This window comes from Arachis ipaensis, chromosome B08 (assembly GCF_000816755.2).
Source record: "Arachis ipaensis cultivar K30076 chromosome B08, Araip1.1, whole genome shotgun sequence".
In the NCBI taxonomy this organism is placed as follows: Eukaryota; Viridiplantae; Streptophyta; class Magnoliopsida; order Fabales; family Fabaceae; genus Arachis; species Arachis ipaensis.
Window position 1 is genome coordinate 127,840,259 of NC_029792.2, and position 15,840 is coordinate 127,856,098.

Genomic DNA, 15,840 nt, shown 5'->3' on the forward strand with positions numbered 1-15,840 from the left:
GTTATTTTAACCGTTGATTTCAATTAATATATATTATATATATTTTTTATAATTCAGATTAACGGTTAAAACAACTGGAACACCGGTGTTCTCGATACACTTAAACTCTTCCTAAAAAATTATATCCATTTGAATAATTAATCTGCAAGTTAAGAAGTTATTTGGAGGTTTTTATGATAAAACTCCATCATTAAAATTAAATCTCTTCATATATAAATTATAATCAATGACAGTTTCATTTATTCTTAGCCTAGTATATCATCATATCATGTATCTAACACAATTATATTTCATTATTTTCAATGTACATTTATTGAGCTATATGAATGTGTATAATATTTTTTTTTTAATAAAAGATATTCGGTTTCATTCAAGTAAATATTGTTTTAATTTTATTATTTCATTGGATGTTCTTTCCTCTGGTCTCACTTGGCTTCAACTTCAATGAGCCATTCCCATTTGCATCAACCTCTGGACCTGCCATTTTTACTTTTCTTTCTTAAAAGGAGATGATTTTCTTCAATTTAATTTCTTTTGTGCCCAAAAGAAAAATAGTTAAATAGATAGATGAGTGTTAGAACAGAACAAGTGGCCTTCTTTATTACTCTGTAGTTTGGAAGTAGAAAAAGATGGACAGATTCAATTAGCAACTTCATGAAGTAAATTAAAGAATGAACTTATAACTAATTATGACAAGAAGTAAGCCTGATGAATGGACTTGCAAATATTTCCAACCAATACAGATTTAAGAAATATACCCAAATACTAAATTAACTTATAACTGTTAACTGCAAATCCTATGGTGGCTCAGTGCACTCAATTAAGCAGATCAAACTTAAGCAGAAGGAAAATGAAGAACATCACAATTTTTCTGATAAATTCAGGACTATGAAGCTTTGCCTTCAACTAATAAACATCATGTACAATTTTACATCTTGTGCTAAAAAAAAGGAAATTCGAAAACCTAATTAAGTGAATAGAATACCTCATATGCTTTAAGTGACTGATCTGCCACCTCTTTTTTCTCATCACCATCTTTAAATTCCGCTAAATACCGATAGTAGTATCCTTTCCTGCATCAAATCCAAAACTCAAAAACAGTACATAAATTGCCATAATCTAACACATAACGAAACATAACAACTTAAGAAACCACTCCACCACAAACAATTCTGCTTAAGTAGAAGTTTTGGCAGAACCAATTTAGTTCAAATTTCAATTTTGATGTAAAGTGATTTACTTTGTTAGCTCCTCTAAAAAGTGGTTCCCACATAAAATAAAATATTTTCACTTCTGACAGAATCAATTCTAGAGGCATGGATTGATATCACAAACTAATAAAGCAAACATACACGAAAACTAGCCAAAAAAATTTTACACACACACAAAAAAGAAGGCATTACATTACATTTTATAGTAAAAAACAGTGGACTCAGCAACATTAGTGGATGGGATAAGATGCTCATCTAAGACAATCATAATGTCACTGCAAATTTTGGAGAGCTCAAACTCCACCTTGTGCATGTATTCCCTTATGAGCTTTGCATTTACCTCATTGCCCCTTGACTCTTCCTTCTGCTCTATCTTTGACAGGATCCTCCATGAAGCCCTCCTTGAACCCACCACGTTCTTGTACCCAACAGAGAACAGGATCCACCATTTCTGCATCACCAACCCCATGTTGCACACATTAGACAAACTTTAAAAAAGATTCCAAATTTTTGTTCTTTTTTGTGGCTTTTGCATAAATGACTATGTGGGCATGTAAAAAGTGAAGTATGAGTGTAATTAATGCATATGGGTGGGAAGAAAATTTAAAAAAGAGAAAGTGGGGAGTTTTGGAAAGTGCTGAAGAAATGAATGAAAGTGCAATGAAGCATCAAATGGAAGAATCTGAAACAGTGTCCACAGAGAGAGAGAGAAAGAGAGAGAAGTAGAGAACCATCATAGCGTTCAGCTTGCTCAACTACCTTAGTTAAATAGACGAAGTTCTCACGGTCCTTGGAAGAGGAAGCCATCATTGTTGCTGATCTGAGCTTGAACCTGTTGTTCTCGCTGGTTCCACTATCTCACTCTGCTCACAGTGTAGTTAGACTTGAGAGAGAGAGAGAGAAGGGGGGAGTATATAAGGACAGGTGTTTCACAGCGAAACCGTGATTTCGTTTTTTTTCTTTTTATTTTTTAATAAAAAATTAAATTTTTATAAAATATTAAATAGATACATTTTTGCGTACAACAGTAATTCAGTACAGGAAAGTCAGGAGCCAATGGAATATTTATACAATGTGTACAATGAAAGTTTATAAAGTATTAGAGATATAATCATTAGTGTTACCTTTTCCCATCAGCTGAAGCTTTTGGGATGACCGGTATCATGATATGGTATTAGAGCGCTAGATCTAAAAGGTCAAGTAATTTTTCGGGAAGATGTTTATTATCCCTAGTATTTGGATGGTTATTCTAGATAGTATGGAGGATGTTCATTTTATAAGTCAATAGCCCATTGTACACATTGTACAAATAGTCCATTGTCTCCCTAGCAGGATCAATAGCCCATTGTACACATTATACAAATAGTCCATTGTCTCTCTAGCAGGATCCGTACAGTACAATACACATAAGATGATTGGCATTATTACTGATCAGAAATGAACTTGGTTATTTTTCCTTTTTGAGTGGTCCCATTACCTTACCTTACCTTCCTTCATGGGTGGCGTATAATGTGAGATAATCTCTCGTGAAAACAAAAATCACCATTAGAATAAAATATATAAGATATAAGATATGGTCATGGTGCAGTATGGTAGCGCTTTTTAAAGTATATGCGCAGGAAAAAAACATTAATTTCTAAAATGCGCATGGCTGAAAATAGTTCTGAAAATGTGCATTATCATTTTATGGCTGCTGCCCGTGAAATGGATTTGAACTCCATTTCAATTGAGGTGCCCATGAAATGGACAATCTATGTCATGGCAAGCACACACGAAATGGGTATTCTATTTCCATGAGTGCAGCAGCGAAATAGAAGAAAGAATTCTGGGCAGACAACCGCAAATTGGGTGAACGGCTGAGTTCAGAATCCATGTCTCCTGTACCGCAAATTGGGTAAAAATAAGCATATGTTTTAATAATGTGATATTTTAAAATAGATTTTAAAAATGTGATATTTTGAAATTTGTGTTAAACAAAACACGACATTATTTTGGGTGCCTTACTAAACAACAGAAATGTCACCTTCTGCAGTTTTCATATGTCAAAAATGCAAGTAGCGTTTCATTTATAAGAAAATAATAATTAAATAATTATTAGAATACATTAATTAAAATTAAAACTATAAAAATTTGATATAATATTTTTTGTTTATTATTAACAAACAACACAATGGAAAAAAAATTAATTACAACTAGTTTTGTTAACACACACCTGCCTAGTATTTAATTGGCATATTTTTCTTATAAATGAAACACTGCATCTAAAGTGTAGTGTTCTTTAATTTAATTTCTAAGGTTTTTTTTTGTGAAATTTAAAGAATTAGAACGCTACATATAATATTTTACATTATTTATATCTCATCTCAACACATTTTTCAAATATCACATTCTTATAATATTTTTTAAAATTTTTTATTTCTTGTAATCAGTTTTTTTTTCCTTTATACATGTGAATCAGTCTCAATTCTCATCAAATAATGACAAATTTATATATAGTTACTATATATCTACATTTTTAATTGCATACCCATCCATCTCTAAACAAAGAAGTAAAACAAAATAAATGTTGCAACCTTTGCAGTACACACAAATTTCGTGTGCGGTACAGGAGACATGGATTCTGAACTCAGCCGTTTACCCAATTCGCGGCTGTCTGCCCAGAGTTCTCCCTTCCATTTCGCTGCTGCACTCATGGAAATGGGATACCCATTTCGTGTGTGCTTGCCATGACATGAATTGCCCATTTCGTGGGCACCTCAATTGAAATGGAATTCAAATCCATTTCACGGGCAGCGACCACAAAATGGCAATGCGCATTTTCAGAACCATTTTCAGCCATGCGCATTTTGGGAATTAATGTTTTTTTCCTGCGCATATACGTAAAAAAGCCGTATGGTAGTATATGAGGGGCTTTTTTATATAATTAAGCATGGTAAAAATTTTAATTCCCAAAATACGCATGGCAGGAAAACGTTACGGAAATACGCATGCCCATGTCTTGGCCACCGCTCACGAAATGGGTTTTCTCTTCATTTCTGGTGGAGCGCCCGTGAAATGGAAAAAACAGCAGCAGGTTCCAACTCAATAGCGGCGGTCACTAAATGGTGCAGGTCCCATTTAGTGCCTGTCACCTGCGAAATGGGGCACATTTGGGTCGGCGGCCACGAGTTGGCCCCAACTCAACTGCAACGGACGCGAGTTTGGCCACTCTGGTGCACGGGCCACGAAATGCGATCGTGGTTTGCCTATATAAACGCTGCTGGATCAACCACAGAAGAAGCCATTCTGTATCCATTCTCTTGCAACTCTCCAACATTCTCTCTCAAGTTCACAAGCTTCTTTCTCTCTTAAAAATTTTTTTGGGTATTCAGATTGGGTTGTTTTGTGTATGGCTTCGGAGATCGTGTATTTAATTATATATCTCAATGGAGAAATTTCTCATACAGCAGAAGGTATTACATTCGTTTGCGACGATCCATTATGATAATGATTCCACCACAGACATCGTTACAAGATCTGAAGAATCTAATTCTGGTTCATACCGGAATGGTTGGAAAAAAAGAAATCACGAAGTTGACTTACAGGATGCCGATTGCAGTGGCCAACTCGTTTGCGTATCAAAAAATGCAGATAAAATCTAATCAGCAGGTGTTGATGATATTCTCTTATCATCGCAGCATAGGTACCATATATTCGTTGGAGCTTTGTCTGAATATTCAGGATATTGGCGGAAGCTCGTCCAGTTCCAATAATGTGGATGGTGTGAGAAATCTGGGAGTGGCTGATTTTGTACAGGGTCCGGATACAAGTAGGGCCCGTAGTCCAAGCTTCAATGCGTTTGTTGTGCGGGAACAGAATGCAAATCTTCGTGAAGCGCGCCCCTCCACTTCAACCTTACTTGGGTTCGATAGGCATCCCGATGTTGGCATCCCTGAAAGTTCTGACGAGGATGACATTGAAGAATTCAGTGGTGATGAGGCAGAAGCCGTTCCGGAAACGAAACCTCCGCATGGCGACTCTGTTCCTCCAACACCTGTCGAACCGGTAGGTGGAGGTGTATCCTCCAGCACACCTGCACACTACCCATCCCTAAATCTTGGAGCAATGCATTCGAGTAACGCAGAGGACAGACCTAGTAGCTATCCTCTCTCAGGCGAGATGGAGCTCGAGATTGGGTTAAAGTTTCTGAACCGGGAAATAGCGATGCTGGCAGTAAAAAACTACAACATCCATAGGAGTGCAGAGTATAAGGTCGTAGAGTCAGACCAAAGGAGGTATGTATGTCGATGCAAGCAGTTCGGTGATCAATGTCGTTGGATGGTACGGGTTGCAAAGACAAGGACTTCCAGATTTTGGGAAGTTCGAAAATATGAAGGGCCTCATAGTTGCTTGGCAAGTTCGATGTCTCAAGACCACGCTCAACTAGATAGCAATGTGATCTGCCAGCACATATTCCCTATGGTGCATGCTGATGCGACTATTTGTGTAAAGGTGTTGCAAGGATCGGTAGAGTCAGCGTACGGGTACATGGTGTCTTACAAGAAGGTTTGGCACGCGAAGCAGAAGGCAATCACAAGGATCTATGGTGATTGGGACGAGTCGTATGACCAGCAGCGCAGATACTTCAATGCGCTGCAAGCTTTCGTCCCAGGTATTCCTTGCATTTTACTTTTGTATGGTCTTTGCTCTTTGTTGTCCATTTACCCCTTAACAACTTTGACCAAGTAAACAAATTTCGCAACAGGGACAATTGTTGACCTCCAAACGGTTCCGTACTATGTTGGAAACATGCTTGACCGTGATAGTGTCATGTTTCACCGGGTCTTCTGGTCGTTCCCTTCGTGTGTTCAAGCGTTTAGGCATTGCAAGCCGTTGGTGTCAGTAGACGGAACACACCTGTACGGTAAGTACGCTGGCACCCTTCTCATGGGCATAACACAGGATGGAAATAACAACATTCTGCCCGTCGCTTTCGCCCTCGTAGAAAGAGAGAACACAGATTCATGGTACTTTTTCCTGACTAATTTGAGGAGACATGTAGCGACTAGGCCAGGAGTTCTTCTTATCTCCGACAAGCATGCTGCAATAAAGGCCGCATTGGAGCGTGAAGGATGTGGTTGGGATCACAATGCTTACTGTGTACGACATATTGCCTCCAACTTCGCAACAAGTTTCAAGAGTAAGGAAGCCAAAAGACACCTGGTTAATGCCGCTTATTCGAAGACGCAAGAGCAGGCGCAGTACTATCTTGAGTTAATTAGCAGCGAGGATCTCGTAGCATCACCGCAGATGATGGGTTAGATACGAGGGTTAGAGCCACCTAAATGGCTGCAGCACCTTGATGAGGGCCGACGATATGGTCACATGACGACCAATCTTTCTGAGTGTATCAACTCCGTCCTGAAGGGCACTAGAAATTTACCCGTCTATGCAATTGTCAAGTCTACCTACAATCGCCTAAATGAGTTATTCATCGTCAAGGGTCGGCAAGCACAAGCGCAGATTGCAAGCGGTCAGGTGTTCTCACAATTCCTGCAGAAATCCATTTTAGCAAACCGTGAGGGAATTTCTCAGATGTTAGTGACGTCGTACGATAGAGCCACAATCGTATTCATGATCGACGAGATAGCTGCTGCAGGGGTGCAGTCTCGGTTTAGGGTTAACCTTCAGTTTCGTAGATGTGACTGTGGTTATTTCCAGGCGTTACACTACCCATGTGCTCATGCTCTAGCCGCTTGCGCCTACGCGAGACTAGAGTGGCAACAGTATGTAGACTTGGTTTATCGCGTCGAGAGCGTGTTTTTGGTCTATAAAATGGAATTCCAGCCAATGCCGGATGAGGAGATGTGGCCCCCTTATGAAGGCCCACGTGTCCGTCCCAACCCCCTCCTACGACGCACACTTGAAGGATGTCCGGTGTCTACGAGGTTTCGGAATGAAATGGACGAGGTTGAGCTGGGACTCGGTAAGCGGTGTGGCCTTTGCAGGCAACCAGGACATACAAGGCGACATTGTCCCAACGCTACTGTAACCTAGAATGCCACCAGCTTGGTTTATTGTATTTTTTTTTTTTTTTTGCAGTTATTTGAGTTTTATTGTATTAAGGAATTTATGTTGTTTCTTCTTGTTATGTTAAGTTCGGTTCGCGTGTGTTGTTTATGTAAACAAACTAATATCATTATAAAATCCGGTACGATCGTTAAAAAAATACATGATTGAAGAAAACAAACCAATACATAACACAAACAAATAGAGCCATACATAATGGTACGAGTACATCAAGATAACTAAACGGTAAAACATATAACATTGATCGGAAACAAGATAACTAAACGATGAAACATATAACAGATAACATCTGAAAGAAGGCTAATGGTGCTCGTGCCCCAGTCTGCCGCCTGTGCCACACGGAGGAGCTCAAGTGACCCGGCCGGGACGACCATCATGTCCCTCGTCCTCGTCCACGCTAACATCAGCCCCAGTGTAAGAAAGCCGTCGGCCCTGCATCTGCATAGCGTCGTAGGGACGGAGTGCAGAGCCAGCTGTGTCACAGATGGAGGTAGCTCTCCTCCCCGCAGGCGTAGGCTGAGTCTCAGTGTCGGATCGGGGCAAGGCGAGTGCAAGATCTGTTGGTGTATGCGGGGATGCTTGCTAAGGAATGAAATGGTCCAAACCGTCGAAAAAAGAAGAGAAATTTGTCCACCCAACTCTGTCAATAGAATCAATTAAGTCCTGTGTACCTCCCTGTGATGAACCACCAACCTCGTAGCTACTATGATATGGCATAAAATGCTGAATCGAAGATGGCTGGGTTAGCTCCGGTTGAACAAAAGGCTGCGGGTGGTAGTAGTCCCCTGGAACTGGAGGAGGCTGTGGTGGGTAACCCATGTCTGGCTCAAATTCGGGGCGGTCTTCCACCGGTACATCCGGCCTATCCTCCCCAGGGTCAGCATCTTCTTCAACTCTACATCTGCGAGGACGGCGACGACGATGGTCTCGTGGAACCGGCGGCAAATTAACCACGGGGCCTCTTCCATACTCTTCCGGTGCGCCTGCGGGGACAACTTCCTGCCTCGGATCATGGAATGCATCAGGGGCAGACAAAAACCTCCTTGTTCTGTCACAGTACCACCTATAGTAATCTTGACTGGGACGCGATGTATCTGCACGATCAATACGCAGCCTATATGCATCACTTCGCTGGTTCGCCCATACCTCAAACCACTCGGATAGTCTAATCGGCCACCATCCGTCATCATTGCGGGCCAACTGTCAATGGAAGGTATCAATATTAAGCAGAGGGTTTGGAGGTCCTTGCTTTCCCCCAAATTGACGCAACACTCGGTCAACATTTAGGATCTCAATCCACCTGAAAAATATGAGAGGCACAACGGCCATATAAAAGTCTCCATGTGGGTGGCCGAGGAATTTAGCCGGAACTCTAGAGAGAATCCGGGGGTCCATGTACGGCTGCCAAACAAACTACACATAAAAGAAACCGGGTCACTAAAGGCATATACACAGTTGTTGGTAACACATTAATAACAACCAGCACCAACCTCATCCACCTGCAGATTGTCCAACCTTAGACGGTGCCTCAATTAGCGCTGCTCAGCATAGTCATTTTGTCCTTTTTTGCCTGCCCACCTATTCGACAAGGAAAAAAATAAAAAAAAAATAAATTCCAACAGCAAAGGATATCTGATAAAAGTCACAAAGTGGGAAGACATATACCATACCTCGTGGCTAAAGGAAAACTATACGCTGTTGTGACATTCGGTGCCAAAAAAGGTAATATGTAGTATATCCACGGCATGAGCAACGTATGACAACTGGCCATACCCTCAACACTGGATCTGTTGCTAAGCACATAGCACGATATAACCAACAGAGGATGGTGCTCCCCCAACTGTAGGTGCAAATGGCATCATAGTCAGCCAATAACGGCAGATATCGAACATGCACCGTGTTGTTCGCCTTGTCTGGAAGAAGCACTCCTCCCAACAAGTAAAGTATGTAACACCGTGCGTACTGCATGAGGCCATTATCTTCTAAGTCAAGCGGCATCTGCTGAAGACGAGTTCTGAGCCACTTCAGCTTTATGTTGAACTTTGTTGTCCCTACGTGGCCGGCAGGAACCTCACCTAGAAGTTCATGACACCATTCCCAAATATCTCTTTGGTGAAACTTGCTCCATGACCTCAAAGTACCACTAACGGGATGACCATCAACAGGTAACCCTAACTGCATTGCTACATTCTCTAGGGTTATCGTACACTCGCCCCAAGGGAGGTGGAAGGTGTGTGTCTCCGGTCGCCATCGTTCAACGAAGGCACTAATAAGTGGATTGTCGTACTCGAAGCGCTTGATCAAAGAGGCGTGGTAAAATCCCGTACGTCTCAGATAAGGCTCAAGCCTCTGCCGCCTAATTTCCATGCTTGGATCCGTAGGATCCATCATGAAAACATCGACGAGCGTGCCATGAGGAGTAAGGACACGTGTCGGCTGCAACAGAAGGTAGAAAGAAATACAATAAATCAAAATACTCTAAAAAAAATTTTAAACGTGGAAAAAATTATGTCTAATAATCGTTAACGACAATTATCAACTTAATGACGTAAACTAACCTTATGGAATAAATGTGCCGCTATATGATGTTCGTCCAACCGGTTCAAGTTCTCCTCTGCGTTAACCCCTCCCCCACTCATATTAAAAAATTTTTTTCAGCACTACCAACTTCTCCTACCTTCCTTTTACCACTTATACAATTTTTTTTTAACCATATGTTCCCTTCAATTCAACCGTGCATGAGGTCCCCTCCCCACAACTCTTTTATAATGGTCTTGGTTCCCTTCCCAAGTGTTTCATGCCTCCCAACATAGCCAATGCACGTGAGGTACGGTTTCTGCAACATGTACTTTGACCACTTTTTCGTGGGCGCCACGCACGAGATTCTCCATTTCGTTGGCGCCGCTAGCAGGTTGGCCAATTCGCATTCACTGCCCCTGAGGTGCACCACCTTGTGTGCGCCGTCATTGACTTGGCTCCATTTCGTTGATGGCAGAAAGGACATGGAAAAAGCTGTTGCGATTGCGCCATTTCGTGGGGGTCACACGTGAATTTAAGGCAAACTCCATTTCGCGACCGCTATGCACGAATTGGGCGTGCGTATTATGGGAATAAAAGCTTTTCTAATGTTTAATTATATAAAAAAGTCGTATATGAGGTCACAACAATAATACTGCTTTTTATTTTTAAGAATAGGGGTGCTTTTCCTGTATGTGGTGTCAGGGGGCTGAAATTAGACCGAAAAATTTAGAATAAGAAACTCGAACGGTCCAATTAGAGGGTATCTACAAAAAAAAAACACTTTTTAATAAAACTCGAAGGGTCCGTTTTGATTTAAAAAAAATTCTAAAAATAGAGGATCCGTTTTCATTTTAAGAAAAAATTAAAAAAACAAAAAGTTTAAATGGAGGGTCTGTTTTCATTTTAAGATTTAAAAAAAAAAAACATTAATATAACTTAAAAATAACGTGAAGAATCTGTGAGGTTTGGTGACCCATCTCATTTTTCTCCCTCATCCATGGATATTTTCCCACATCTACCCACTCCACATAGCATACTCTCATGCTTTTCATGTTCTCTACCTAACTCCACATAGAATCATGCATTACATATTTACATGAACTTCCCTTTATGTTAACATGCCGTATCACACTCTCTAACTAACTCTAATAGAATCACTAACAAAAGTATGCTAACCCACTACTTGCAACTAACTCTTGCTGACTCAGCTCAGCTCTTCTAGAATTTAATGATCTTTTGGACTCTTCTCACATACTTCTTCAACCCTTACTCTGCCACCCACACTATCATAATCAATGGCAACTTCAATTATTATTAGCCTAGTACATAATAATATGCATGGATTGGTTTAATTTAATTTGTATTATTATTGCCCGTTTGTTTTGGGCGGCCGTAGTCGTCTTAGAGTGAGTCATTTTGACGGTGGTTAACGGTGGTTGTTGCGGCAGTAAAAGAGTTTGCATCAATCATGTTTGATTGTAATAATAAATACATATAAATATGACTCTCCCGCCCAAAACTGAATAAGAAGCATTTAAGGAGATATGGTCAGGTCGAAGAGCTTTAGTTCAGGTGGCGTTTCACTCCCTCTCCACTACTAAGATCTAAAATTTAAACTCTAGAGGATGTATTTGAGAAAAAAAAAATGTGATAAATATGTGAGAAATGTTTAGATGTGTTGTGTACTTAAAATTAAAAGTTGTCCAATTAGGATAGTTAGAATTAGAGGTTGTTCAATCCATTAGAGTACCTAAAATTGGAAATTGTCCAATCCACTCACCAAAAAAAAAAAGATATGATCAATAAAGAAAAAATCATCACTAACTTTTCAAAGCTATCCCCTCCATTATTTATGATATTATCCTTATAAGGGGTAGCTACCATAACTTTACTAATTTTTCATATACTAAAGAAAAAATCACTCATTACTTAGAAGGAGGCCACTCAGATAAACACGCCTAAAATGTCTTTTTTTTTAAGATGTTTTCATATTGTGTTTTAATTGGTTTCTGTATAATTTATTCGGTGTTCCTCATCACATATTATTAAATTCCTCAAAAGATTTTCTTTCCAAAAACACTAAAAAATATTTAATTTGGACTAAAACAAAAAAAGTAATAAATTAACTATTAGATTTTTTTAAAAGATTATTTACATAAAAAATATATCACATTCATAAATATATATATATATATAAAACAAGCTCAAACGTTTAAAAATTTTTATAAAGGTTCTTGGTTCGAGACCTTGTGGAGACATTTTAAAATTTTTTTCAAGCAGACCAGTTTGGTTAGACCAGTTTGCATCGGTTCTTACCAGTTCTAGTCCGGTTCACTAGTTTTTTGGTCGAACCAACCGATCCAGTTCGGTTTTTACAACTATGGATATAATAATGGTAATTAAGTTAAAACCAATTAAAACACAACATAAAGACATCTTTAAAAAAAGACGTTTTAGGCGTGTTTATCTGAGTGGCCTCCTACTTAGAAACGAAGGATTCATGAGTAATAACCACCAAATCATCACTTATTTTTATAAATATTTTATTAAATTTAGGTATTTTTTATTTTAATTTTTTATAAATCTACTTAAATTCTTATTAATCTAAATATCATAATATTTACAAATATTCTTAATTATTATTTTGAAATTGACATAAAAACACACAAAATATTTTCACTATCATCTTCGATCTCTTTTACAAAATCTAATTTTTTATCATTCGTTTTAAGTATGTTTTCGAACAAGATGTATACTATTATCTTTTTTACAAAATTTTACTAGACTAATTAAAATTTTGGTAATAAAATTTGAATATTGATAATTTTATTAGAATAAAAAAATGAATAGGAATAATAATGCAAACAAACGGATAAAAAAAAATAGTTCTCACGCATAGCTAACAATATAAATTGGTATTGATGTAGCTTTTCTTTCTTTGATCCAAAATAATAATAATAATAATAAATATAAAAAACAATTTATTCTTCTTCTGAGTTTTAATTAATGTAGCTTATCTCTTTATACTTTAAACTTTAAAATGAATTAGGCTATTATTTCTAACTTGGAAAATATGGAATATGAATCAATTTTTCTCACATCTCCCGATGAAAACACTAATTATTTGGTCAATAATTCAAAATTACAAGCGGGTCAAAACTCCTACATATTTCTCTTTTGGTGGGAGGGGTGTTGTCATCGTTTTGGGCTCGGAATGCAAAAAGCCCAAACTGAAATGAATAAAAGCCCGAAGTACTATCAAAGTTGGTTGTAAATTGGTACCATTTTAAATTACAAAATACCAAAAAAAAGATGTTTGTAAAAAAACCTGTATGATGAAATGTACCTTGACAAAAAAAAGTTGTAACTCCTTTTGTTGCGATGCAACAATTTATTAGCCAATAATAAATTTTTAAATAAAATTTAGATCTTCCGTTAATTAATTTTTGATTTGTTGAGTTGGAGATTACTGTAAAAAACACAAAAAAAATTGCAACTTATGCTTGCATATATGCAAATTATATATCTTCTACCTTCCAACCAACTTAAGTTAATTCAGTGAATATCTTACTAGTTCACTTAAGTAAGTGTTGAATATTCGAATCTCGCTTTATAAATACAGCAATTCATTAGCCAACAACATATTTTTAATATTAACCGATTAAAAATTAGTTTTTTATACTTATTTTATATCCAAACAAAGAGTTCTTCGTCAATTATATACTTATTCAGTGGCGGAGCTTAGTTGAGACAAGGAGGGGCCATGACCCCCCAAACTTTTGTTAAAAAAATTAGTAGTACTTTTTCAAAAAATAAAAAATAGTTTAGTTGGCTCAAATACTTTATTATGACTTAAAATACCAAAGTTCAATCTTGATCTCTATTCAATAAGTAATACTCTCTCTACCTTTGAGTTCAAATATAAAAAATTAGGTATTTTTATTTATGTAATTTGATATTATTTTATATTTTACTGTTTATTTAATTTAATTTTTTATATGATAAAAAATATTAGAATATTCAATAAGTATTGATATTATTGTATTTGTATAAATTGATAAAAAAATTCAATAAATATTATAAATTTTAATATTTGTTCTTCTAACTTCTTTTTGACATATTTTACAGGATATATATTCAAATTTTTATATAAAATAATCGTGAAAAACTAAAGAATTGATGCAATTTTTTAAGAGGAAGGCTAATATCAAGAAGGAGAACATATAACTTTTACAATATCAACACTTGTAGATAGTTCTTCTACTTTAATAAATTATGAAGAAAGTGAGATACAAGTATACAACCTTCAAAAGTTTAAAGAGTTGCATATGAATTTGACCTTAATTCTTTAGAACGAGACCTTGAAAAACGGCTTTAAATTTGGCAATATCACCCAAATCAGAGAAATGAGGTTAGACAAACTTATCTTCAATGGGTTCATATCAAAAACATCTTGACAATTATCTTCTATTTAACCCCCAAAATTTTGTTTCAAGATTCGCCATTGTACTTATTGATATTTAATTTCGGTATAATCTCATGGTAATTTAATGGTTAAATCGATAAAATATATATCATATAAAAAAAAAGTTATAAGCATCATAAATCATCACCTCACTTAAATTGATATCTATATCATTTCATCTTATGATCCCAGTCTGAAAGAGATTTTGCTTCGCACTTAGATCTATAGAACCCTCTTAAGGGTTTTTCTTTTTTCCTTCTTTTTTTTATAATTCTTTTAAGGATTATTCTTCGGATTGAATTGGCACACTTACACGTGAATGTACTTACAACAATATTCCGAGCCTTTAAGAACAATATAGCTGACACCAGTAGTGCAAGTACTCATAAGTTGTGTCTTTATCCTTTAGGATTCACGTGATCATGCAAAAGCTTCACTTCACATACTTTAATTTTATATTATTCGAGTTCGTAAATATTATCATTTTATATAATTGTCCATGTGTAATAAGTACCAATATCATAACTTTCCTGTTTCAATTACCACTATGTCACATGTCATTACCTTATTATGGAAGATTCAAGAATGAAATTTGAAAAGTTTAATCTATATATATATAGAATGCAGCAGAGAGCCAGAGACATTGATATCTCACGTGAACATATATGGCACCCCACACAATAAATTTTAAATTTCAAATAAAGCCTCGGAACCAATTAAATATTAAATAAATATGTTCATTCATGCATGTCCCCAACCCCACTCAACAAAGGCATCGATCAATTCAACTATATATACCCAACACTCTCATTTCATTCACTCCAAGTAATCATATATATTATTACACATTATTACACAACAGAGAACAAGTTAATTAATTAATTTAATTAATTTGGATTAGCATTAGAACCATGGAGAGGAAACCATCATCCCTTGGGTTCTTCTTCTTCCTTCTCATTGTTATCTTTGCTGCTCGTAAGATCTATCACTTTCTCTCTTCAAACAATTTAATATGTTCTTAATTATTATCTTGTATATGATGGAGTCTACCACCATTATTATTGTTATTATTATGGTACTTACTATGATAAAAAGTCTTTTCAAAATTAAAATAATATTTTTAAATAATACACAAAATTACTTAGTCACTAATAAGTTTTGTAGAGCTAATACTTGAAAAAGAATTTCACATCAACATCTATATATATGTGAAAAAAATGGGAAAGTATGGGGAGCCAATGGAATATTTATACAATGTGCACAATAGAAGTTTAGAGAGTATTAGAAATATAATTATTAGTGTTGCCTTTTCCCATCAGTTGAAGCTTTTGGGATGAGTGGTATCATGCATGGTATTAGAGCACTAGATTCAAAAGGTTAAGAGTTCGAGCCTTAGTGAACCCTTGGGAAGATGTTTATTATCGTTAGTACTCGGATGGTTATTCTAGATAGTATGGGAGATGTTCATTTTGTAACTCAATAACCATTGTACACATTGTACAAATAATCCATTGTCTTAGAGAAATTTTTGGGAGTAAGCAAGTTTTAGTATTTTTTATCATTATTTAACTAACA

The 15,840-nt window shown here is 36.7% G+C and overlaps 3 protein-coding genes across 9 annotated transcripts in view; 2 read left to right on the top strand and 1 right to left on the bottom strand.

The window, feature by feature from the left end:
• The window catches only part of LOC107613271 (14-3-3-like protein B), a 9,307-nt gene extending 7,185 nt beyond the window's left edge, over positions 1-2,122 (bottom strand). For 2 of the 7 annotated variants that reach the window (XR_002353129.1, XM_021110150.1), the window contains exons 1-3: positions 1,971-2,116; positions 1,409-1,662; positions 986-1,073 (exon numbers count right to left, since the gene is read on the bottom strand). Coding sequence is in view for 6 of the 7 variants with exons in the window: in XM_021110150.1 (XP_020965809.1) it covers positions 986-1,073; positions 1,409-1,662; positions 1,971-2,021 (393 nt within the window). In the remaining variant the exon portion in view is untranslated. Of the gene's footprint in view, positions 1-68; positions 607-985; positions 1,074-1,408; positions 1,663-1,970 lie in introns of those variants that run through there. The other 5 variants (XM_021110149.1, XM_021110152.1, XM_021110148.1 and 2 more) reach the window with 5 other exon arrangements.
• On the top strand, positions 4,698-6,512 carry LOC107611764. Its single transcript, XM_016313658.1, has 2 exons — positions 4,698-5,862; positions 5,956-6,512. The coding sequence occupies exons 1-2, from the start codon at positions 4,698-4,700 to the stop codon at positions 6,510-6,512; spliced, it is 1,722 nt and encodes a 573-aa protein (XP_016169144.1).
• LOC107612003 (defensin-like protein 1) overlaps positions 15,049-15,840 on the top strand; it is a 1,267-nt gene continuing 475 nt past the window's right edge. The window contains exon 1 of the mRNA XM_016313851.2: positions 15,049-15,240. Within this exon, the coding sequence (XP_016169337.1) occupies positions 15,177-15,240 (64 nt within the window). The 5' untranslated portion in view covers positions 15,049-15,176. The remainder of the gene's footprint in view (positions 15,241-15,840) is intronic.

Bases quoted from the DNA above. Each gene is read 5' to 3' on its own strand.
- LOC107611764 (XM_016313658.1), top strand. From the start codon at position 4,698: ATGATTCCACCACAGACATCGTTACAAGATCTGAAGAATCTAATTCTG. The intron at 5,863-5,955 runs GTATTCCTTGCA...ATTTCGCAACAG, and splicing joins GCTGCAAGCTTTCGTCCCAG to GGACAATTGTTGACCTCCAA.